We start from the raw sequence: 26,530 nt of genomic DNA on the forward strand, positions 1-26,530 counted from the left end.
TAGGTTTCATTTGACTTTCTGAACCACAATGAGGAAGTGACATATGCCCATAGTCTACAATTTTGAATCCCTGGGAAATCAAAGATGACTTACCTTTTCTAATGTACTGAAGGAAGGCCAGGACTGATATCCATACTCAGATACAAATCGAGCTTTGGGGAAAGTTCTCCAATTCCAGCAGTCACTCACATAATCATAAAAGTGTACGTCCCCATAATTCAGGTCATTGGGGTTTGGAGAGAGCCAACCTTCTGCAGTCGTTTTGGCCCCATTTGTAGGACTAGATGTGATAAAAGGACGAGTCTGGTCTCCCTGAATTGAGAAATAAAGTGGTTTAAAAGATAATATTTTCACCCAGTAAAGTACAGATCATTTACTTCTTTAAAAGTATTATCAGGTCCCAGAAATGCCAAGTTGTTGTCATTTAGTCAAGTAGCTGATACAAAAATGATAGAGCCACCTACATTCTTCTGCATTTGACAGCCATTTCTGCTGTTCGCCAATCCTTATATCTCTTTTTTATTTTAATTTAGCTGCACAGAGTCTTAGTTGCAGTATTCAGACTCTAATTCAGGCATTGAATTAGGGCCCCCTGGAGCTCAGTCTTAACCACTGGACCACCAGGGAAGTCCCTCTTCATATCCTTTCATAATGCTGCTGCTGCAGCTAAGTCACTTGCTTCAGTCGTGTCCGACTCTGTGTGACTCCTTAGACGGCAGCCCACCAGGCTCCCCCATCCCTGGGATTCTCCAGGCAAGAACACTGGAGTGGGTTGCCGTTTCCTCCTCTCATGCATAAAAGTGAAAAGTGAAAGTGATATCGCTCAGTCATGTCCAACCCTTAGCGACCCCATGGACTGCAGCCTACCAGGCTCCTCCATCCATGGGATTTTCCAGGCAAGAGTACTGGAGTGGGTTGCCATTGCCTTCTCCATTTCATAGTGAATCATAGCTTATTCCTCACAGCAGCTGTTCTTAATCTTTTTCAATCACGTCTTACCTACACCTGACCTTCCCCCATTATGGGTAGTATACAGTCTGGTAGAGAATTCTGGCACTAGTGACATTTTGAGCCTAATAATTTTTTGTTTTATGTGTGTATGCTGTGAGTTGGGGAGGTTTTATATCAATACACTCTAAGATGTTGAGCAGCATACCTGACCTCTACCTACTAGACACCAGTAATACCTAACCCCCATTCCCCCCAAAAAATTCTACAGACATTGCCAAATGTTCTCCGGTATCCTGGGAACAAAATCACTTCCACTTGAGAAACAAAGGTCTAATGGGTTAGAATGGGCTATCAATCACTTCTTGGCCTTTTGGCTATAATTAAGTGTAGAATGGGATATGGAGTCAGAGGAACATGAGTTTAAATCTCAAATTAGAATCATATTGCTTTGACACAGGTCTAAGCCTCAGTTGTCTTATCTGTAAAATGGGGATAATAATAGTACCTCCATCATCAGGCTCTTGTAAAATGGTTAAAAAAAAAAAAAGGGAATGTGTGGAAGAGATGGCTAAGGGTCCACTGAAATTCATGTTCCCATTTCTGTAATTTGGAGCTGCCCACAGGAAGTGGCTTCCAAGCCTATTCGAAGTCTGTGAGACCACATTCTCATTCTCTTCCCCAGTTCACAAGCAAAGGCCTAGGAGATGATGGAGATGGAAGAAGCCTGGATCCTGAAAAACAGGAGAGCTGCCTGCCCATCAGAAACAGCCATTCTGTAGTGTTACTGAGTAAAAAAGAAACTTTTATTACATAAAGCACTAAAACGCTGCACTTTGTTACAGCAGCCAGGATATAATTATTTAATCCAGTGTCTAGAGCTCAAAATGTTTTAATTATTATCTCGCTTAATGAACTGACTTCCTATTTCAGTGAAAAGAATCATTCATTTAGCAAGTCTCTGTCAAGTGTTTACTGTGAGTCAGGCATTTTTGGGCAAGAGAGAGAGACAGAATCTACGGGATTGTCAAGTATTAACACATCAAATCTCTGCTGAGCATTTACCATGCACCAGGCATGCAGTTTTTGCTATATACTGGAGGTTCAGCAAGGAACAAGACAGACATGCTGACTGCCCTCTTAAAAGAGTAGACTGAGGGGGGCGGTCCTAAGATGGCAGAGGACTAGGATGGGGAGACCACTTTCTCCCCCCACAAGTTCATTGAAAGATCATTTGAACGCTGAGCAAATTCCACAAAACAACTTCTGAATGCTGGTGGAGGACACCAGCAACCCAGAAAGGCAGCCCATTGTCTTCGAAAGGAGATAGGACAAAATATAAAAGATAAAAAGAGAGACAAAAGAGTTAGGGATGGAGACCCATCCTGGGGAGGGAGTCGTAAAAGAGGATAAGTTTTCAAACACAAGGAAACCCTCTCACCAGCAGGTCTGTGGGGAGTTTTGGAATCTCAGGGGACAACATAACCAGGAGGAAAATAAATAAATAAATAAAACCCACAGATTACATGCCTAACTGCAACTCCCAGCAGAGAAGTAGCCCAGTCACTCAGTCCGCCACCAGCAAGCGGGGGCTGAACAGGGAGGGGCGGGATGCATTGCTTAGGATAAGGACCAGGCCCGAATATCCTGAGGACAATCTGAGGGAGCTAACGTGAGACAGCAACCCAAACTGTGGGATAGCCAGAAAGGGAGAAAAAAAAAAAAAGAGAGAGAGAACTTTCCTATGAAAAACTCTAATCTAAGGCACTGCCTGCCCGCTCACATAACAAAGGACTGAACGAATACTAGAGGAGAGCTAACCAGCTGCAGACCAACCTATCCCCCACTGGAGGCAGGGAGGCAGGCAGGCAACAGCCAGAGCCTGAAGGCAAGGGGCAAACTCGGCCCCAGAGACAGCATCCTCCACTGCAAGTAGGCTCCCAGTTGCTAACCATGTCTTCCGGTGATCCTGGATGGTTGACATCCACCAGGAGGGTCACAGCCAGAGATCAGCTCCCCAGAGGAGACACACGGCTCCCGCTGCCACCCAGGAAACCGAGCGTCAGGATGGGGGAGGTGATAAGATGCACCGCCCACCTGGGGAGACTGCACTCACCAAGCACCTGGTCTTCTGAGCTGCTCAAACCTGGGAAGGGCACAAAACACAGGCCCAATCGAGTCTGTGCCTTTGTGGAGTACCTGAGAACCTGAACCTGAGCGGCTTAGACCTGGGAAATGCATGCAACCCAGGGACGGCTTTAGAAAGTTCCCCTGCAGAGCAACCTGGAGCCTGAGCAGTATAGACAAGGAAAGCACACACGCCATGAGCGGGGGCAAACCCAGTGTGGCCCAGACATTGCGAGCACTCCCCACACACGCCAGTGATGCTTGTTTGCAGTGTTCCTCCCTCCTCACAGCACAACTGAACAAGTGAGCCTAAATAAATGACCACCTTCGCCCCCTTGTGTTAGGGTGGAAGTTAGACACTGAAGAGACTTGCAAACAGAGGAAGCCAAAATAAACAAAGAAGAAGGAACTGCTTTGGAAGTGACAGGTGCAAGAGATTAAAACCCTGTAGGTAGCATTGACTACATTGGAAGGGGCCTATAGACCTTGAGAAGAAGTATAAGCTGGAACAAGGAAATATCTGAAACTGAACTGACCCCACACTGCTCTCAACAGCTCCAGAGAAATTCCTAGATATATTTTACTATTATCATTTTTTAACTTTTTTTATTTTTAAGTTCATCACTCCTTTAATTTTCATTTTAAAAACCTACTATTACCTTGCAATAAAAAAGAACCCTATTTTTAAAGCAAATTTCATATACGTATTTTTTATAATTTTTGCAATTGTTTTTTTTTTAATATTGTCTTTTTGAGAGTCTAACCTCTACTCTAGATTTTTAATCTTTGCTTTTTGGTATTTGTTATCAATTTTGTACCTTTAAGAATCCAGCCTTCAGTACCTATTTTTACTTAGGAGTGTGATTACTGGCTTGATTGCTCTCTCCTCTTTTGACTCTCGTTTCCCTCCCCCAGGTCACCTCTATCTCCTCCCTCCCCCTTCTCTTCTCTAATTAACTCTGTGAATCTCTTTGGGTGTTCCGGGCTGTTGAGAACACCTAGGAAACTGATTACTGGCTAGATTGGTCTCTCTCCTTGTGACTCCCCCTCCTCTCCTCCTGGTCACCTCTATCTCCTTCCTCCCTCTTCTCTATGTAACTCCATGAACCTCTCTGAGTGATCCAGACTGTGGAGAGCAAATAGGGAATTGATCACTGACTAGATTGCTCTCTCCCCTTTTGATTCCCCCTCTTCTCCTCCTGGTCATCTCTATCTCCTTCCTCCTTCTTCTCTTTTCCATGTAACTCTGTGAACCTCTCTGGGTGTCCCTCACTGTGGAGAATCTTTCACCATTAACCTAGATGTTTTATCATCAATGCTGTATGGATGGAGAAGTCTTGAGGCTGCTGTAAGAATAAGACTGAAAGCCAGAGGCAGGAGGCTTAAATCCAAAACTTGAGAACACCAGAAAACTCCTAACTCCAAGGAACATTAATCAACAAGAGCTCATCCAAAAGCCTCCATACCTACACTGAAACCAAGCTCCACCCAAGAGCCAACAAGTTGCAGAGCAAGACATACCAAGCTAATTCTCCAACAATGCAGGAACATAGCACTGAGCATTAAAATACAGGCTGCCCAAAGCCACACCAAACCCATAGATACCTCAAAACTCACCATTGGACACTTCATTGCACTCCAGAGAGAAGAGATCAAGCTCCACCCACCAGAACACCGACACAAGCTTCCCTAACCAGAAAACTGTGACAAGCCACTCATCCAACCCCACCCACAGGGAGGAACCACCACAATAAAGAGGAACCACAATCTTCTAGCATTCAGAAAGGCCACCCCCAAAACAGCAATCTAAACAAGATGAAAAGCCAGAGAAATATTCAGCAGGTAAAGAAACATGATAAATGCCCACCAAACCAAACAAAAGAGGAGGAGATAAAAAGTCTACCTGAAAAAGAATTCAGAATAATGATAGTAAAGATGATCCAAAATCTTGAAAACAAAATGGAGTTACCGATAAATAGCCTGGGGACAAGGATTGAGAAGATGCAAGAAAAGTTTAACAAGGACCTAGAAGAAATAAAAATGACTTAATCAATAATGAATAATGTAATAACTGAGATCAAAAGCACTCTGGAGGGAAACAGCAGTAGAATAACTGGGGCAGAAGATAGGATAAGTGAGGTGGAAGATAGAATGGTGGAAATAAATGAAGCAGAGAGGACAAAAGGAAAAAGAATTAAAAGAAATGAGGACTAACTCAGAGATCTCTGGGACAATGTTAAATGCCCCAACAATTGAATCATAGGAGTCGCAGAAGAAGAAGACAAAAAGAAAGGCCATAAGAAAATACTTGAGGAGATAATAGTTGAAAACTTCCCTAAAATGAGGAAGGAAATAGCCACCCAAGTCCAAGAAACCCAGAGTCCCAAACAAGATAAACCCACGGTGAAACACCCCAAGACACATATTAATAAAATTAACAAAGATCAAACACAAAGAACAAATATCAAAAGTAGCAAGGGAAAAACAACAAATAACACACAAGGGGATTCCCATAAGGATGACAGCTGATCTTTCAATAGAAACTCTTCAGGCCAGAAGGGAATGGCAGGACATACTTAAAGTGATGAAAGAGAAAATCTGACAACCCAGATTACTGTACCCAGCAAGGATCTCATTCAAAATGAAGGAGAAATCAAAAGCTTTACAGACAAGCAAAAGCTCAGAGAATTCAGCACCACCAAACCAGCTCTTCAACAAATGCTAAAGAATCTTCTCTAGACAGGAAACACAGAAAAGGTTTATAAACTCAAACCCAAAACAACAAAGTAAATGGCAACGGGATCATACTTATCAATAATTACCTTAAATGTAAATAGGGTGAATGCCCCAACCAAAAGACAAAGACTGAATGAATGGATACAAAAACAAGACCCCTATATATGCTGTCTACAACAGACCTACCTCAAAACAAGGGACACATACAGACTGAAAGTGAAGGGCTGGAAAAAGATATTTCATGCAAATGGAAATCAAAAGAAAGCAGGAGTAACAATACTCATATCACATAAAATAGACTTTGAAATAAAGGCTGTGAAAAGAGACAAAGAAGGACACCACATAATGATCAAAGGATCAATCCAAGAAGATATAACAATTATAAATATATATGCACCCAACATAGGAGCACCACAATATGCAAGGCAAATGTTAACAAGTATGAACGGGGAAATTAACAGTAACACAATAATAGTGGGAGATTTTAATACCCCACTCACACCTACGGATAGATCAACTAAACAGAAAATTAGCAAGGAAACACAAACGTTAAATGATACATTGGACCAGTTAGACCTGATTGATATCTATAGGACATTTCACCCAAAACAATTAATTTCACCCTTTTCTCGAGTGCACACGAACCTTCTTGGATAGATCCTATCCTGGGCCATAAATCTAGCCTTGCTAAATTCAAAAAAATTGAAATCATCTCAAGCATCTTTTCTGACCACAATGCAGTAAGATTAGATGTCAACTACAGGAAAAAAAAACTATTAAAAATACAAACATATGGAGGCTAAACAACACACTTCTGAATAACCAACAAATCACAGAAGAAATCAAAAAAGAAATCAAAATATGCATAGAAACAAATGAAAATGAAAACACAACAACCCCAAACCTATGGGATTCAGTAAAAGCAGTGCTAAGGGGAAGGTTCATAGCAGTACAATCCTACCTCAAGAAACAGGAGAAAAATCAAATAAATGACCTAACTCTACACCTAAAGCAACTAGAAAAAGAAGAAATGAAGAACCCAAGGGTTAGTAGAATGAAAAGAAATCATAAAAATTAGGGCAGAAATAAATGTAAAAGAAACAAAGGAGACCATAGCAAAAATCAACAAAGCTAGAAGCTGGTTCTTTGAGAAGATAAATAAAATAGATAAACCATTAGCCAGACTCATCAAGAAAAAAAGGGAGAAGAATCGAGTCAACAAAATTAGAAAAGAAAATAGAGAAATCACAACAGACTACACAGAAACAAAAAGGATCATAAGAGACTACTATCAGTAACTATATGCCAATAAAATGGACAACTTGGAAGAAATGGACAAATTCTTAGAAAAGTATAACTTTCCAAAACTGAACCAGGGAGAAATAGAAAATTTTAACAGACCCATCACAAGCACGGAAATCGAAAATGTAATCAGAAATATTCCAGCAAACAAAAGCCCAGGACCAGATGGCTTCATAGCTGAATTCTACCAAAAATTTAGAGAAGAGCTAACACCTATCCTACTCAAACTCTTCCAGAAAATTGCAGAAGAAGGTAAACTTCCAAACTCATTCTATGAGGCCACCATCACCCTAATACAAAAACCAGACAAAGATATCATAAAAAAAGAAAACTACAGGCCAATATCACTGATGAACAAAGATGCAAAAGTCCTTAACAAAATTCGAGCAAACAGAATCCAACAACATATTAAAAAGATCATACATCGTGACCAAGTGGGCTTTATCCCAGGGATGCAAGGATTCTTCAATATCCACAAATCAATCAATGTGGTACACCACATTAACAAATTGAAAGATAAAAACCATATGATTATCTCCATAGATACAGAGAAAGCCTTTGACAAAATTCAACATCCATTTATGATAAAAACCCTCCAGAAAGCAGGAATAGAAGGAACATACCTCAACATAATAAAAGCCATATATGATAAACCCACAGCAAACATTATCCTCAATGGTGAAAAATCGAAAGCATTTCCCCTAAAGTCAGGAACAAGACAAGGGTGCCCACTCTCACCACTACTATTCAACATAGATTTGGAAGTTTTAGCCACAGGAAGAGAGAGAAGAGAAAGAAATAAAAGGAATCCAGCTTGGAAAAGAAGAATTAAAACTCTGACTGTTTGCAAATGACATGATCCTCTACATAGAAAACCCTAAATACTCCATCAGAAAATTACAAGAGCTAATCAGTGGATACAGTAAAGTTGCAGGATATAAAATTAACACACAGAAATCCCTTGCATTCCTATACACTAACAATGAGAAAACAGAATAAGGAAACAATTCCATTCACCATTGCAACGAAAAGAATAAAATACTTAGGAATAAAGCTACCAAAGAAACAAAAGACTTATATATAGAAGACTATAAAACACTGATGAAAAAAATCAAAGATGACACAAATAGATGGAGAAATATACCTGTTCATGGATCAGAAGAATCGATATAGTGAAAATGAGTATATTACCCAAAGCAATCTATAGATTCAATGCAATTCCTATCAAGCTACCAACAATATTTTTCAGAGAACTAGAACAAATCATTTCACAATTTGTATGGAAATACAAAAAACCTCGAATAGCCAAAGCAATCTTGAGAAAGAAGAATGGAACTGGAAGAATCAACCAGCCTGATTTCAGGCTCTACTACAAAGCTACAATCATCAAGACAGTATGGTACTGACACAAAGACAGAAATACAGATCAATGGAACAAAATAGAAAGCCCAGAGATAAATCCATGCACCTATGGACACCTTATCTTTGACAAAGGAGACAAGAATATACAATGGAGAAAAGACAATCTCTTTAACAAGTGGTGCTGGGAAAACTGGTCCACCACTTGTAAAAGAATGAAACCAGAACACTTTCTAACACCATACACAAAAATAAACTCAAAATGGATTAAAGATCTAAACGTAAGACCAGAAACTATAAAACTCCTAGAGGAAAACATAGGCAAAACATTCTCTGACGTAAATCACAGCAGGACCCTCTATGACCCAACTCCCAGAATAATGGAAATAAAAGCAAAAGTAAACAAATAGGACCTAATTAAACTTAAAAGCTTTTGCACAACGAAGGAAACCATAAGCAAGATGAAAAGACAGCCTTCAGAATGGGAGAAAATAATAGCAAATGAAGCAACCAACAAAGAATTAATCTTGAAAATATACAAGCAACTCCTGCAGCTCAATTCCAGAAAAATAAGTGACCCAATCAAAAAATGGGCCAAAGAACTAACCAGACATTTCTCCAGAGAAGACATACAGATGGCTAATAAACACATGAAAAGATGCTCAACATCACTCATTAACAGAGAAATGCAAATCAAACCACAATGAGGTACCATCTCATGCTGGTCAGAATGGCTGCTATCAAAAAGTCTACAAACAGTAAATACTGGAGAGGGTGTGGAGAAAAGGGAACCCTCTTACACTGTTGGTGGGAATGCAAACTAGTACAGTCACTATGGAGAACAGTGTGGAGATTCCTTAAAAAACTGGAAATAGAACTGCCATATGACCCAGCAATCCCACTGCTGGGCATACACACTGAGGAAACCAGAATTGAAAGAGACACATGTACCCCAATGTTCATCACAGCACGGTTTACAATAGCCAGGACATGGAAGCAACCTAGATGTCCATCAGCAGACGAATGGATAAGGAAGCTGTGGTACATATACACAACGGAATATTACTCAGCTATTAAAAAGAATGCATTTGAATCAGTTCTAGTGAGGTGGATGAAACTGGAGCCTATTATACAGAGCGAAGTAAGTCAGAAAGAAAAACACCAATACAGTACATTAATGCATATATATGGAATTTAGAAAGATGCTAACCATGACGCTATATGAGAGACAGCAAAAGATACACAGATGTAAAGAACAGACTTTTGGACTCTGTGGGAGAAGGTGAGGGTGGGATGATTTGCGAGAATGGCATTGAAACATGTATATTATCATATGTGAAATAGATCGCTAGTCCAGGTTTGATGCATGAGACACGGTGCTCAGGGCTGGTGCACTGGGATGACCCTGAGGGATGGGATGGGGAGGGAGGTGGGAGGGGGGTTCAGGATAGGGAACACATGTACACCCATGGTGGATCCATTTCAATATAAGGCAAAACCACCACAATATTGTAATTAGCCTCCAATTAAAATAAATAAATTTTTAAAAAGAGAGTAGACTGAAATCTAGTGGTGAAACCAGATGCTGAGCAAGTAACTGTAAGTGTGATGAATGTTTTAAAGGAGAAGTACAGGGCTCTTTCAAAATATAAAACATATCATAGAAGGCCAATAAGGCCTCCCTGAGAAATAGGTTTTCAGAAAATAATTTTCTCAACTTTTCTCCATTAGAATTCTCACTTCTTCTTGGTATATTCACCCATTTTTTTTCTTTTCTCATTTCTCTTTTGTCATGGGGGGAAAACCTTTCTTCTTTCCCTTTGCCAGCTTCTCCGTAGTCCTCTGGTCATCTTTTGATTTCATTTTGGAATTAACACCAGTAAATTATCATCAGCTCTTTTAAAAAATCTCTCCACTGTCCTTTCCATAACTTAAGGACTTTCCATATCCTAATTAAAAAAAAAAAAAATCCTCCAATCTCTTGCAGCCCATCAGATTTCTTTACCACCCATTCCTTTTTCAATCCCTGTCACTCAATTCCTGAGCATCCCACTCCACTGAAATTGTTTTTGGGTTTTTCATAAACTACCCATGAACTTTGATTTCCCAAATGAAGCAAGAGTCCCCATACTCTTCCTCCTCTGGTATGCAATAAATGACCTACTTACTACTTTCTGGCATTCTTCCCACTCCTGATTGCTTGTTCGCTACTCTTTCACATTCTGGTTTCCCCAAACCTTTCCGATCATTCCTTCTCCAGCTCCCCTCTCTATTCTTAGATGGACGTCACTCTCTTAAGGCAGCCTCTCCCGCTCTATACCTTTTCCCAAGGCTGCTGTCTCACCAATGTTCCGATTCCTCCCAGACCACTTCACCCTCACATTTCAGTTTCCAATAACCTGGCTCCAGATTCCACCTGGCTTGTCCTGCCAACATCTCAAATCTAATCTTTCAAAGCAGAACGCCTTATTTACTTATCCCAAAACTACTTGCCTATGCTTCCTTCCTTCATTAAAAGTGCTTAAGTAGGAATCATCTTCAATTTCTTCCTCTTTCTCACATCTCCTACTCACTTGCTCTGGATCAATTTTTTTTTCCCCATCACCTCATTTCCAGCCCCACTACCTATGACCTATATGACCTTAAAAAATTCATCTTTCTAGCCCTCCAGTGTCTTCATCTCTAAAATCAAGATTACATTACTTACATTCCAGGGTCCTTAAATAAATCCTACAAAGCACCTTTATCATTACTATGTTGATATAATAAGCATAATCTATCAATGCCTGGCATATAATATTCCCAATAACTTGGAATTTTCAGTTATTATAACTCATTTTCTCACCTAGAATCTCTCACCTCACTAAGTCTTTGTTAGTAATAGTACCAGAAAGGGAAAACTATACCCAAATAAATGCAGATTTCCAAAAAACAGTACAGAGAGACAAGAAGGTCTTCTTCAATGAACAGTGTATAAAATTAGAAGAAAACAACAGAAGGGGAAAGACTAGAGATTTCTTCAGGAAAATTGGAGATATCAAGGGAACATTTTGCCCAAAGATGGGCACAATAAAGATTAGAAAGGGTAAAGACCGAGTAGACGCTGAAGAGATCAAGAAGAGATGAAAAGAATACATAGTACAAGGGAGAACCGTACAAAAAAAGATCTTAATGAACTGGATTACTACAATGGTGTGGTCAACCACCCAGAGCCAGCCATTCTGGAGTGTGAAGTCAAGTGGGCCTTAGGAAGCACTAAGCTAGTGGATGTGATGGAATTCCAGTAGAGCTATTCAAAACCCTAAAGGATGATGCCATCAAGGTGTTGCATCCAATATGTAAGCAAATCTGTAAGACCCAGCAGTGGCCACAGGACTGGAAAAGGTCAATCCTCATCTCAATTCCCAAGAAGTACAGTACTAAAGAATGTGCTAACCATTGGACAATTGCACTCCTCTCCCATGGTAGTAAGGTCATGTTTAAAATCTTGCATGCTAGGCTTTAGCATTATGTGAACCAAGAACTTCCAGGTGTCCAAGCTGCATTTAGAAATGGAAGAGGAACCAGAGATCAAATTGCCAACATTCACTGGATCATAGAGAAAGCTAGAGAATTCCAGAAAAACATCTACCTCTGTTTCATTGACCACGCTAAAGCCTTTGACTTTGTGGCTCATAATAAACTGTGAAAAGCTCTTAAAGAGATGGGAATACCAAACCATCTTACCTGTCTCCTGAGAAACCTGTATGCAGGTTAAGAAGCAACAGTTTGAACCCTGTATGAAACAGCTGATTGATTCAAGATGGAGAAAGGAGTACGACAGGGCTGTCTGCTGTCACCCTGTTTGTTTAATCTATGTGCTGAGCACATCATGAGAAATGCCAGGCTGCATGAGTTACAAGCTGGAATCAAGATAGGCAGGAGAAACATCAACAACCTCAGATATGCAGGTGATACCACTGTAATGGCAGAAAGTGAAGAGGAACGAAAGAGCCTCTTGATGAGGGTGAAGGAGGAGAGTGAAAGAGCCAGTTTAAAACTGGATATTAAAAAAAACTAAGATCATGGCATCCGGCCACACTACTTCATGGAAAATAGAAGGGGAAAAAGGTGCAAGTAGTGACAGATTTCCTCTTCTTGGGCTCTAAATTCACTGAAGATGAATGCAGCCATGAAATCAGAAGATGTTTGCTTCTTGGTAGGAAAGCTATGACAAACCTAGACAGTGGGTTAAAAAGCAGAGACATTACTCTGCTGACAGAGGTCCGTAGAGTCAAGGCTATTGTCTTCCCAGTGGTCACGTATGGTTGTGAGAGCTGGACCGTAAAGAAGGCGGAGCACTGAAGACCTGATGCTTTCGAACTGTGGTGCTGGAGAAGACTCCTGAGAGTACCTTGGACAGTGAGGAGATCAAACCAGTCAATCTTAAGGGAAATCAACCCTTAATACTCATTGGAAGGACTGATGCTGAAGCTGAAACTCCACAATTTTGGTCTTCTGATGCGAACAGCTGACTCACTGGAAAAGTCCCTGATGCTGGGAAAGATTGAGGGCAGAAGGAGAAGAGGGCGTCAGAGGATGAGATGGCTGGATGGCATCACCGATGCAATGGATGTGAACTTGGGCAAACTCCGGGAGATGGTGATGGACAGAGAGGCCTGGTGAGCTGCAGTCCATGGGGTTGCAAAGAGTCAGACATGATGGGCTGACTGAATAACAACAATAGTACCATCTAGAACATGGATCATATAAAATTCCTCCCCTTCCCCCAAATGTCTACTTCCCACTGTCTACTGAATGAAGCCCAACCCCCTAACGTGATTCAAACTCCTTTTAAGATTTGTTTCCAAACTGCCTTTTCTGTCTTTGACTCTCCACACCAGTCCACAAGTCCTTTGCTTTAAGCACTGGGCACTGCTTGCTGTTTCCTATACATCCCTGTTTTCACATCTTTTCACCTTTCTTGACATTGTTTTCATGGCCTAAAATATCTAAATAACAACCCTTTGCCTCAAATTCTACTCTACCTTTAAGGCTTGGTTTGAATGTCACCTTATAATTGAAAGCCTTTCTAGATCCTTCCAGTTAAAATGATTGGTTCTTCCATACAATTGCCAACATTTTGGAACTACATTTTTCATAGCACTTCTTTCACTCAGCCACGTGGAGGTGGTATTTCTTCATGTTTCCCAAGAGCTATAAGCTCCATGACAATAACAGTTTCCCCACAGCATTGAGGATGAGGCTTTGCTCCTAGAAATATATACTCAGCAAATTCTGGTTGAACTTGAAAATATTAAAAAGCACGGTAAGATTATAGGGAATAAAATTTTAAACAATATTCTATTATAATGGCTTTAAAGTAAAATTGGAAAAGGCCGATCAACTGGTCTTAACAATCAAGCTTGTTTGGTTTCCCTCCATTATTCCAGACTCTTGAATAATTTGGTAAGTTAAGCCAGTCAGTAAAATTGCTAATGAGTCTCTGCCTAAAAATATCCTCCTGTGATAATGCACTATGATTTATTTCCATTTTTGTATAATTGCTGCTTGATGTTTGATTTTTAGTCTCAGATCTCACAGATGATTTCTTCTAGATCATGACCTTAAATGGTTATTTGAACCAAGAGATACCATAAGATAGACCAAGAGAATGCTGCTGCTGCTAAGCTGCTTCAGTCGTGTCCGACTCTGTGCGACCCCATAGACGGCAGCCCACCAGGTTCCGCTGTCCCTGGGATTCTCCAGGCAAGAACACTGGAGTGGGTTGCCATTTCCTTCTCCATTGCATGAAAGGGAAAAGTGGAAGTGAAGTCGCTCAGTCATGTCCAACTCTTAGCGACCCCATGGATTGTAGCCTACCAGGCTCCTCCGTCCATGGGATTTTCCAGGCAAGAATACTGGAGTGGGGTGACATTGCATTCTCCAACCAAGAGAATCACTGTTCTTTAAAAAGCATGAATTGCAAAAGAAGACTAATGATTTTGTAAGTGTGTGGATGAATCAATAAATGGTCCTTTTCCTTAAATGCTTTGTATGCTGTGTCTGTATGCTCAGTTGCGTCCAACTCTCTTGTGACCCCATCGACTGTAGCCTGCCAGCCTCCTCTGTCCATGGAATTTTCTGGGCAAGAATGCTGAAGCGGGTTGCCCTTTCTTACTCCAGGGGATCTTCCAGACCCAGGGATTGAATCCACGTCTCCTGAGGCTCCTGCATTGGTAGGCGGATTCTTTACCACTGCACCACCTGGGGAGCCCAAATGTACATGACTCCTAAATGCTTTATACTTTGATATAAATGACAACAGTTATGATTATATAGCACTTAATCCTGTCCATCTTGAAATAAATGAGCAAACATCACTTACTGCTCACAAAATCATTAAAAAAAAAACCCACAGATTCCCTTGAGAAATTCCCTGGTAGTCCAGTGGTTAAGACTTGGTGTCTTCCCTGCCATGGGCCCAGCCTCTGGTTGGGAAACTAAGATCTCACAAGCTGTTTGTAGAAGGGAGGGAGGGAGGGAGAGGGGGAAGAAAGAAAGAAGGAAAGAAGTGGTCCCTGTTCAAGATGGCAACATAACTATGTCTCCAAAAAAAATGACAGCTTGTAAAAAAGTTAAATAAATAAAAATAAAAACAAAGATCCCTTTTGAGAAAGGCATCATGCTTCTGTTTCAAAGATGAATAAGAAGTGGTACACACAAACTAATTTTTTTTAAGTTCAACAGTGTAGTGTTAAAATTAGAGATTAAAGTTGGAAAGTATCTGAAGACCTCTCTTGCTGAGGGAAACCAACAAAGATGATACTGATGATAAGCATTAAGTAAAAGTCTGCTCTGTGCCAGAGTCTGTGTAATCACCTTGCATCCACTACCTCACTTAATCTACATAACATCTCTTAAGAGTTGCTGACTCTTAGATGGGAAAATGGACATTAAGTAATTTATCTAAGTTTATTATGGACAGTATGTGGCCCAGCCAGGATTTGGAGTCATGTGCTCTTAAGCACTAAGCTATGAAATGAAAATTCTCAGATATTAATATCCATTTCGTAAACCTGTCAGATATGAAAAACATAATACCAATACTGTGAGTAAATAGATAAGTGTTCTATAAATATTAAAGCTTATACCATCACATTTTGTGAATAAAAAAACTCTTCCTGACACATGACTACTTAGCATAACAGATAAGCAAAAACTTTGAACCTATGTTTTTCATGAATCCTCACTGAAGTTTCTTCACATAAAGATCTCTCAGCCTGTACAGATGCTCCCAGCTTACATATTCTAAAATAAAGAATGTCTACTTACACGGATACTTCTAAATTCTAGATGCAATACTATGTCTCTAGAAAACCTAAGTATCTATAGCTTTAGAAGAAGTTATAAACCCAAATTGGACACTAACCACAGGAAAAATTAAATACATGAGGGTTAAACAAAATGCACCCCAGGATGCAAATTGGTGCAGTCCCTGTGGAAAACAGTATGAAAGTTCCTCAGAAAACTAAAAACAGAATTTCCATACGATTCAGCAAAGCCACTCCCAGGCACATATTCAGACAAAACTATAATTCAAAAAGATACATGCAACTCTATAGTTATGACATGGAAACAAGCTAAATGTCTATCAACAGATGAATGGATGAAGAAGATGTAATACATATATACAATGGATTACTACTCAGTCATAAAAAAGAGTGAAATAATGCTATTTGCAGCAACATGGATGCAACCAGAGATTATCGTACTAGAAGTGAGAAAGATAAATATATGATATCGTTTATATGTGGAATATGAAATATAACTCAAATGAACCTATCTATTAAACAGAACCATGGACATACTGGACAGACAAGTGGTTGCCAATGGAAAGAGAGTTGGGGGAGGGATAGAGTGAGAGGTTGTGGTTAACAGATGTTAGCTTTTATATATATACTCATAGAATGGATAAACAACAAAGTCCTACTGTATAGCACAGGGAACTATATTCAGTATCTTATAATAAACCACAGTGGAAAAGAGTATTTTAAAACGGATGTGCGTATGTGTGTATATATGTATACATACATACACATATACATACACACACATATACATATACACACACACACACATATATATATGTGTATATATACCTGAATCACTTTGCTGTACAGCAGTAATTAATGCAACATTGTAAATCAGCTGTACTTCAATAAAAAACAAACCAAAATAAAACCTATGCCCCCCACCCAAGTCACTCTTACAAGTCCAGTCTGGCATGTCCAGACTGTTACATGGGTGAATTTGTCTCAATAAAGCCAATAATCTCTATTTTATTTATATTGTTCTGAGACATCAAAATGGAAAAGGCTCCTAACTCATTCTGTGAGGTGAGTACTAGCACATCTACACCAAACACTACAAGCCGGGTTCCATGGGCCAAATATTTCTTGCTAATAATTATGTTTAGATAGCATTTTTAATACTGAATATAAATGTTATGAGACCCAACAACCATTCTTATATTACTACAGTCCCCTCATCTTTCTTTGTGAGCCTCATCTACTTGATTCAATTTTTAAAAACAAATTTGGCTCCTCTAGGAATGAGTTTACAATTCTTAATCTTATCACCTCTGTCACCAGCCACCCAATTCTACTCCTGGGCAACAGGTGGTGGTTTAATCGCTCATTTGTGTCTGACTCTGTGAACCCTTGGACTGTAAACTTCCAGGCTCCTCTGACCATGTGGTTTTCCAGGCAAGAATACTGTAGTGGGTTGCTATTTCCTTCTCCAGTGCATCTTCCCGACCCAGGGATTGAACCTGCATCTCTTGTGTCTCCTGCATTGCAGGTGGATTCTTTACTCACTGAGCTATCAGGGATCAATTTTACTTGTGAATATAAATTTTAAAATCCTACCAAAACCTTAGCAAATCAAATCCAGCAGGGCAAAAGAACAAGGCATTATAACTAAACGGAGCTTGGATTATGACTAGCTTATCATTAGAAAATTAATTCACAGTAGTCACTATATTGGGGCTTCCCAGGTGGCACTATTGGTAAAGAAACTGCCTGCTAATGCAGGAGACATAAGACATGCAGCTTTGATCCCTGGGTATGGAAGATGCCCTGGAGAAAGGCATGGCAACCCACTCCAGTACTCTTGCCTAGAGAATCCCATGGACAGAGGAGCCTGGCAAGCTACAGTCCACGGGGTCTCAAAGAGTTGGACACGACTGAGGCAACTTAGCACATGCACAGTCACTATATTAGTATCTTAAAGAACTAAAAGGCAGGGGGAGGGAAAGAAGCAGTGTATCAATAAATCATCTAATGCAGACATTCTCAGCCTTTAGGGATCCATGGGTGGGCTCCACAGAGTTCCTGACAACCTGTGATGCAAAGTGCAATATTGGTGTACATGTGGTAAGTTTCACAGACAGGTTAATTCTTAAAGAAGTCAATTCATGAATCCTTTCATATGTTGTAGCTTTACTGGGCTGTGCTAAAAAAAAAAAAAAAGTACAGAAAAATATAGATCAATATTCAAACTGTTGCATTTTTAAAACAGATTCTTAAAATTCTACTTCATTAAAAAGCATGACAGGGCTTCCCTGATAGCTCAGTGGTGGAGAGCCTGTCTGCCAGCGTGAGGGACATGGGCTTGATCCCTGATCTGGGAAGATCTTACCTACCTCAGAGCAACTAAGCCTGTGCACCATGACTACTAAGCCTGTGGTCTAGAGCCTAAGAGTTGCAACTACTGAGCCCATGTGTCCTAGATCATGTGCTCAGCAACAAAAGAAGCCATCACATTGAGAAGCCTGTGCACCCCAAGGAAGAGTAGCCCCCACTTTCCACAACTAGAGAAAGCCCGCACAGCAAAGACCCAGCACAGCCAATAATAAGTAAAAAAGTTTTTTTTTTAAAAAAAGCATGACAGGCACACCATTTTTACTAGGAACTTAGAGGTTTCCATACTAAATGGAATAAATCAGAAAGAGAGAGACAAATATCATTATATCACTAATATGTGGAATCTAAAATACAAATTGATATATCTATGAAACAGAAACACACTCAAAGATATAGAGAATAGACTTGTGGTTGCCAAGCGGAAGGGGAGGTAGGAGAGGAAAGGAATAGGAGTTTGAGATTCAGTTCAGTTGCTCAGTCGTGTCCGACTCTTTGCAACCCCATGAACCACAGCACGCCAGGCCTCCCTGTCCATCACCAACTCCCGGAGTTTACCCATACTCATGTCCATCGAGTCAGTGATGCCATCCAGCCATCTCACCCTCTGTCTCCCCTTCTCCTCCTGCCCCTAATCCTTCCCAGCAGCAGGGTCTTTTCCAATGAGTCAGCTCTTCGCATCAGGTGGCCAAAGTATTGGAGTTTCAGCTTCAACATCAGTCCTTCCAATGAATACTCAGGACTGATCTCCTTTAGGATAAACTGGTTGGATCTCCTTGCAGTTCAAGAGTTTTCTCCAACACCACAGTTTAAAAGCACCAATTCTTCGGTGCTCAACTTTCTTCACCGTCCAACTCTCACATCCATACATGACTACTGGAAAAACCATAGCCTTGACTAGAAGGACCTTTGTTGGCAAAGTAATGTCTCTGCTTTTTAACATGCTATCTAGGTTGGTCATAACTTTCCTTCCAATGAGTAAGCGTCTTTTAATTTCATGGCTGAAATCACCATCTGCAGTGATTCTGGAGCCCCAAAAAATAAAGTCTGACACTGTTTCCACTGTTTCCCCATCTATTTCCCATGAAGTGATGGGACCAGATGCCATGATCTTAGTTTTCTGAGTGTTGAGCTTTAAGCCAACTTTTTCACTCTCCTCTTTCACCTTCATCAAGAGGCTTTTTAGTTCCTCTTCACTTTCTGCCATAAGGGTGGTGTCATCTGCATATCTGAGGTGACTGATATTTCTCCCGGCAATCTTGATTCCAGCTTGTGCTTCTTCCAGCCCAGCATTTCTCATGATGTACTCTCTGCATATTAAGTTAAATAAGCAGGGTGACAATATACAGCCTTGACGGACTCCTTTTCCTATTTGGAACCAGTGTGTTGTTCCATGTCCAGTTCTAACTGTTGCTTCCTGACCTGCATACAGGTTTCTCAAGAGACAGGTCAGGTGGTCTGGTATTCCCATCTCTTGAAGAATTTTCCAGAGTTTATTGTGATCCACACAGTTAAAGGCTTTGGCATAATCAATAAGGCAGAAATAGATGTTTTTCTGGAACTCTCTTGCTTTTTTGATGATCCAGCGGATGTTGGAAATTTGATCTCTGGTTCCTCTGTCTTTTCTAAAAGCAGCTTGAACATCTGAAGTTCACGGTTCACGTATTGCTGAAGCCTGGCTTGGAGAATTTTGAGCATTACTTTACTAGCGTGGGCAAACTATTATATATAGGATGGATAAACAATAATGTCCCACTGTATAACACGGGGAACTATATTCAAGACCCTATGACAATCCATATGGAAAAGAATATGAAAAACAATATATATTATAGATGTAACTGAGTTATCTTGCTACATGGAAGAAATCAACACAATACTGTAAACCAACTATACTTCAATAAAATTTTTTAAAATATCCAAAAAGTGGAAATAATACAAATGCTCATCAACTGACTAATGGATAAACAAATGTGGGATACCCATATAATAAAATACTATTTGACAGTAAAAAGGAATGAAGTACTGATACATGCTACAACATGGATGAAACTAAAATATTTTGCTAAGTGAAAGAAGCCAGTCACAAAAGACTACCTACTGTGTGACTTTACTTATACGAAATGTCCAGGATAAGCACCTCCATAGAGAAAGAAAGCAGATTAACATTTGCCTGGGAGAAGGCGGAGCAGAAATCGGGAATCAGTGTTAACAGATATTAACAGTATATTTCAGATAGTGATGATAGTTGCAAATACTGAAAATATACTAAAAACTACAGTGGAGTTCATGGTATGTGATAAAAAGCAAAACCTTTCTGCCAATGACATGGAGCATACGGAAGAAATGAGTTTCATTGTTCTGAGCCATGGAAATTTGGGGTTGTTTTATCACAGAATACATTAGCCTATTTTAATAATGTAGCCAATAAACAGACAATTCCTCTATTTACCTACAAATTAAGTCAGAAAATCCATGCCCTCTCAAAATCTCTAGACAAAATTCCATCATCCTATATTTATCAGATTATAGGTCTCTGGATCAAAGCAAACTTGGTTTGATATGAATTTCTATCTGTGACTGAACATTACTATTTGAAAGTGTCATGAAACTTGTGAGGGCCTTAAAACCTGAAAATACACAGAAGATATTGGAATATAAATCTGCACATATTTGTTAAATGTTTCCAAACATTTAGTTTTATTTTCTATGATTTTACTTTGCCATCATCTTAGACAACAAAAAAGGGCAGATTAAATGCTGGGTAATTCATTTCACGCCAGTCAGAATGGCTGTTATCCAAAAGTCTACAAGCAATAAATGCTGGAGAGGATGTACAGAAAAGGGAACCCTCTTACACTGTTGGTGGGAATGCAAACTAGTACAGCCACTATGGAGAACAGTGTGGAGATTCCTCAAAAAACTGGGAATAAAACTGCCATACGACCCAGCAATCCCACTGCTGGGCATACACACCGAGGAAACCAGAATTGAAAGAGACACGTGTACCCCAATGTTCATCACAGCACTGTTTATAATAGCCAGGACATGGAAGCAACCTAGATGTCCATCAGCAGACAAATGGATAAGGAAGCTGTAGTACATATACACAATGGAATATTACTCGGTCATTAAAAAGAATACATTTGAATCAGTTCTACTGACATGAATGAAACTGGAGCCCATTATACAGAGTGAAGTAAGCCAGAAAGAAAAACACCAATACAGTATACTAATGCATATATATGGAATTTGAAAGATGGTAACGATAACCCTATATGCGAGACAGAATAAGAGACAAAGATGCATAGAACAGTCTTATGGACTCTGAGGGAGAAGGTGAGGGTGGGACGTTCTGAGAGAATAGCATTGAAACATGTATATTATCATATGTGAAACAGAACACCATTCCAGGTTCGATGCATGAGACAAATGCTCAGGGCTGGTGCAATGGGATGACCCAGAGGGATGGGATGGGGAGGGAGGTGGGAGGGGGGTTCAGGATGGGGAACACATGTAAACCCATGGCTGATTCATGTCAATGTATGGCAAAAACCACTACAATATTGTAAAATAGTTAGCCCCCAACTAAAATAAATAAATTTATTAAAAAAAATAAATAAATGCTTGGTAATTGCATTCCTATATGTCAAAAAATTTTATTTTGCTATTTTGAAAATTCAACATCATTCAAAGAATTATAATGCCCTTAATACTAGTGTATAAGCATCAGTACATCACATTTAAAGTGAATTAAACAATGATCCAATTTAAAATTACACAGGGTGGTAGAAGATATATTGTACATGTATCTGCCAAATCACTTTATGGAATCATAAAGTGATCTCCAAATGCATCATTTCTTCTATTTTCAAAACTCCTATCCATCAAAAAGTTCTATTATCACATCTTTCGTTCAGATTTTCCTAATTATTATCATAGATGTTTTGTTAATTGTGTGAGGTTACATGTGATCATTCTATGTCTTACTTTTTTCCTTTTAAAGCTCACAGGAAGATTTCTTCTTAGACTGTATGTAGGTAGTCAAGGACCTTATGCTTACAGAAATTGTATCTTAGAAAACCAAAATCATGTCTCAGATTTTTAATGTCTTGAAATATCCCTGCCAGTGTTATAATTGTCATTCCCACCAAATATTGGGATTCTCTATATCTTCCATTGCTGATCTATTAATTGTTTTGGTGGCCATTTGATGGCAAAGCAAATCTAATGGGATATTTAAGTATAAGTGTATAAACTAAAAAAAAAAAAAGCAGGACAGGCCCACCATTTTTACTACAAATTGAAGGTTTGGGGCAACTGTGCCTCCAGCAAGTCTATCAGTGCCATTTTCCAACAGCACCTGCTCATTTTGTATCTGTGTCACATTTTGGTAATTTATACAATAATTCCAACTTTTAAACTATTATTATGCTTGTTATAGTGATCTGTAATTAGTGATCTTTGATGTTATTACTGTAATTGTTTTGGGACGCCATGAACCCCACCCACATAAGATGGCAAACGTAATCCTTAAGTGTTGTGGGTGTTCTGACTGCTCCACTGACCAGCCATTCCCCCATGAGGGACTGAAGAGACCAGCCATTCTCTTCAGGCCTTCCTGCTCCTGGAGACACAACAATATTGAAATTAGGCCAAGTAAGTGTTCAAATGAAAGCAAGAGAATATGCCTCTCTTTTAAATCAAAAGCTAGAAATGATTCAAGTTAGTGAGGAAGGCATGTCAAAATCCAAGATAGGCCAAAAGACAGGCCTCTTTCACCAGAGGCCTATTCACTACTATTCACCAGCCAAGTGAATGTGAATGCAAAGGAAAACTTGAAGAAAATTAAAAGTGCTACTTCAGTGAAAACATGAATGATAAGAAAACAAAACAGTCTTATTGCTGACATGGAGAAGCTCTGGATAGATCAAAACAGCCACATACTCTCTTAAGCCAAAACCTATTCCAGAGCTGCGCCCTAATTCTCTTCAATTCTATGAAGGCTGAGAGTGAGAGAGGTGAGGAAGCTGCAGAAGATAAGTCTAAAGCCAGCAGAGGTTGGCTCATGAAACGTAAGGAAAGAAGCCATTTCCATAACATAAGAGTGCAAAGTAAGGCAAGTGCTTGATGTAGAAGCTGCAGCAAGTTATCTAGAAGATCTAGCTAAGATCATTTTAAAAAGTGGCTACATTAAACAACAAATGTTCAGTGTAGAAGAAACAGCCTTCTACTGGAAGGAAATGCCATCTGAGACTTTGAAACAGCCTTCTACTGGAAGGAAATGCCATCTGAGACTTTAACAGCTAGAGAGCAGAAGTTAATGCTGACTTCAAAGCTTCAAGACACGAGATGACTCTCTTGTTAGGAGCTCACGTACTTGGTGGCTCTAAGTTGAAACCAATGGGTGATGCAGTGGTAAAGAATCTGCCTGCCAATGCAGAAGACACAAGAGTCTTAGGTTGGGAAGATCCCCTGCATTAGGAAATGGCAACCCACTCCAGTGTTCTTGCCTGGAAAATTCCATGGACAGAGGAGCCTGGTGGGCTACAGTCCATGGGGTCACAAAGAGTCAGACACGACTGAGCACACGTGCGTGCGCACACACACACACAATGCTCACTTATCATTCCAAAAATCTGAGGTCCCTTTAGGATGACACTCAATCTACTCTATGCTGTGCTCTATCAATGGCACAACAAAGTGTGGATGACAGCACATCTGTTCACAACATGGTTTCCTGAATATTTTAAGCCCACTGCTGAGACCTACTGCTAGGAAAAAAGGATTCCTACTCATTGACAACACACCTGGTCACCCAAGTGCTCAGATGGAGATGTACAATGAGATTACTGTTGTTTTCATGCCTGTTAATACAACATCCATTCTGCAGCCATGGATCAAGAAGTAATTTTGACTTTCAAGTCTTATTATTTAGGAAATACACTTTGTAAGGCTAGAGATAGAAATTCTTAAGACAGATCTGGGTAAATTCAATTGAAAACCTTCTGGAAATGATTCATCATTCTAGATGAAAGAACATTTACAAATCATGGGAAGAGGTCAAAATGTCAACATTCCTATGGGAGTTTGGAGGAAGTTGATTCCAGCCCTCATGAAAGACTCGAGGGGTTCAAGACTTCAGTGGAGGAAGGAACTGCAGATGTGGTGGAAATAGCAAGAGAATCAGAATTAGAAGTGAAGCCTCAAGGTGTGACGGAATGGTTTCAATCTTGTGATAAACCTAAGCAGCTAAGGAGTTGCTTCCTATGGATGAGCAAAGAAATTGGTTTCTTGAGATGGAACCTACTCCTGGTGAAGACTCTGTAGACACAGTTGAAATGGTAACAAAGGATTTAGAATATCACATAAGCTTAGATGATAAAGCAATGGCAGAGTTTCAGAGGATTGATTCTAATTTTGAAAGTTTTACTTGTGGGTAAAATGCTATCAAACAGCCTTATGTGCTGTGGAAAAACAATTCTTAAAAGGCAGAAATCAATGATGTGGCAAACTGGATTGTCTCATTTTAAAAAACTGCCACAATCACACAATCTTCACCAACCACCATCCTGATTAGCTGGCAGTCATCAACATCGAGGCAAGACCCTCCACCCGCAAAGAAATTACAGCTTGCTGAAGGCCCAGGTGATAGTTAGCATTTTTTACCAAGAAAGTATTTTTTGTATTAAGTTCTGTACATTGTTTGTTAAGACATAATGCTATTGTACACTTAATAGACCATGGTATAAACATAACTTTTACATGCACTAGGAAACCAAAAATTCACGTGACTAGGTTTACTGCAGTATTCTCTTTATGGTGGTATAGGGAACCAAATCCACAGTATCTCTGAGGTATGTCTGAACTTTTTTTTCTTTGAAGATTTTATTACTTCTGGCACAGCAAGCATGAACACAACATTGTATTGGTTCTCACTCCCTCACATCCAAGTTCCTACTGGGATGACACAGAGGGATTCATTGAGTGCTATGCATGTACTAAGCTGTGTTACACTGTGGCACACTGAGTTTGGGGACTCCACTGCTTTAAAAAAATTATTTTTGGTCACGCAGAGAGGCATATAGAATCTCAGTTCCCCGGCCAGGGATCAAACACGCACCCCCTGCACTGGAAGCATGGAATCTTAATGATCGGACCACCAGGGAACTCCGTGAACTTACTTCTAAGACGATCGTTCGGATGTTTTTCACGTACAGCGTCACATAGTCACTGATGTAGGTATGCGTGTAGTTGGGCTGTGTATCATACCAACCCATCATTAGTGCTGCTTCATTTTCATTATTCCCACTCCACGTGATGATGGAGGGATGAGATTTCAGTCTCCGGACCTAAAATTGAAGAAAACATGAAACAATATTCAAATGCTCAACATAAAAAGTCTCAGAGTTGTAATTATTCATAAAAGTATTCCCTGAGAAGGGAAAGGCTACCCACTCCAGTATTCTGGCCTGGAGAATTCCATGGACTCGATAGTTCATGAGGTCACAAAGAGTCAGACACAACTGAGCAATTTTCACTTTCACGTTTCATATACAGGTAGAAGAGGGCTATGACCAACTGTGAGAGGCATGCTTATGGTACTGATGAAAATACAAATACCAAAGAGACAAAAAACTTCAGTGACTCCATGCTGCACACACCCTTCAAACTGACCTAGAATTTTATGGTGAGCTTTACTTTAAAATTTTAATAAACCCTGCACAAAAAGTTCTCTTTAATAATACATAAAAGAACTGAAAACGCATAGATTTATTTTAATTGTGTGAAGGAAAATTAAAAAGAAAACTGAAATGTTTACAACCTACATAACTACAATTAATATTTTAAAAGTTATTCATTCATCCATCCACCTATACATTGGATGAATAATACAGCCGGGTCATGGGGGAACTTGCCCTAAGCCTCAGGGAGATTACAATCTTGATGGAGCAACAAAACATTGAACAAGTAATTTCAAGTGTGATGTATGTCACAAAGGGAAAATGATCTAATCTAGACTTGCAGACATAGAAAGTTTCTTCCCAGAGAGTCATTCCCAAGGTAAGACGAGTCAGAAAAAGAACGATTGAGATCATCCACAGGGGAGGGTAATAGGCAAGGCATTCCAGGTTGGGGAAAGGACGGGGAACATGGTGTCTAATGAGGCTGGGGAGACAGGCAGAGACAAGAGAGTGCATGGTGAGGATCTTTAACTGTATCTAGAGGGCCCTGAGTAAGGGATGATTCAATGCTCACTTTCTAAACTTAAGAAAAAACAGACACAGAAAACAAATTATGACACAGTGAATTATTATTATAAGGCAATCACACTTGCAACACCATCCAGACTAAGAAAACTTCACCAACACCCC

The 26,530-nt window shown here is 39.8% G+C and overlaps 1 protein-coding gene across 3 annotated transcripts in view; it reads right to left on the reverse strand.

Moving 5' to 3' along the window:
* Positions 1-26,530, reverse strand: part of MANBA (mannosidase beta) — a 129,197-nt gene that overhangs the window by 41,156 nt on the left and 61,511 nt on the right. For all 3 annotated transcript variants that reach the window (XM_081483134.1, XM_081483123.1, XM_081483114.1), the window contains 2 exons: positions 25,340-25,507; positions 94-312 (listed from right to left, as the gene is read on the reverse strand). In XM_081483134.1, coding sequence (XP_081339260.1) covers positions 94-312; positions 25,340-25,507 — 387 coding nt within the window. The remainder of the gene's footprint in view (positions 1-93; positions 313-25,339; positions 25,508-26,530) is intronic.

Source organism: Giraffa tippelskirchi, chromosome 1 (assembly GCF_054371585.1).
Source record: "Giraffa tippelskirchi isolate mGirTip1 chromosome 1, T2T-mGirTip1v1.2.pri, whole genome shotgun sequence".
NCBI lineage: Eukaryota > Metazoa > Chordata > Mammalia > Artiodactyla > Giraffidae > Giraffa > Giraffa tippelskirchi.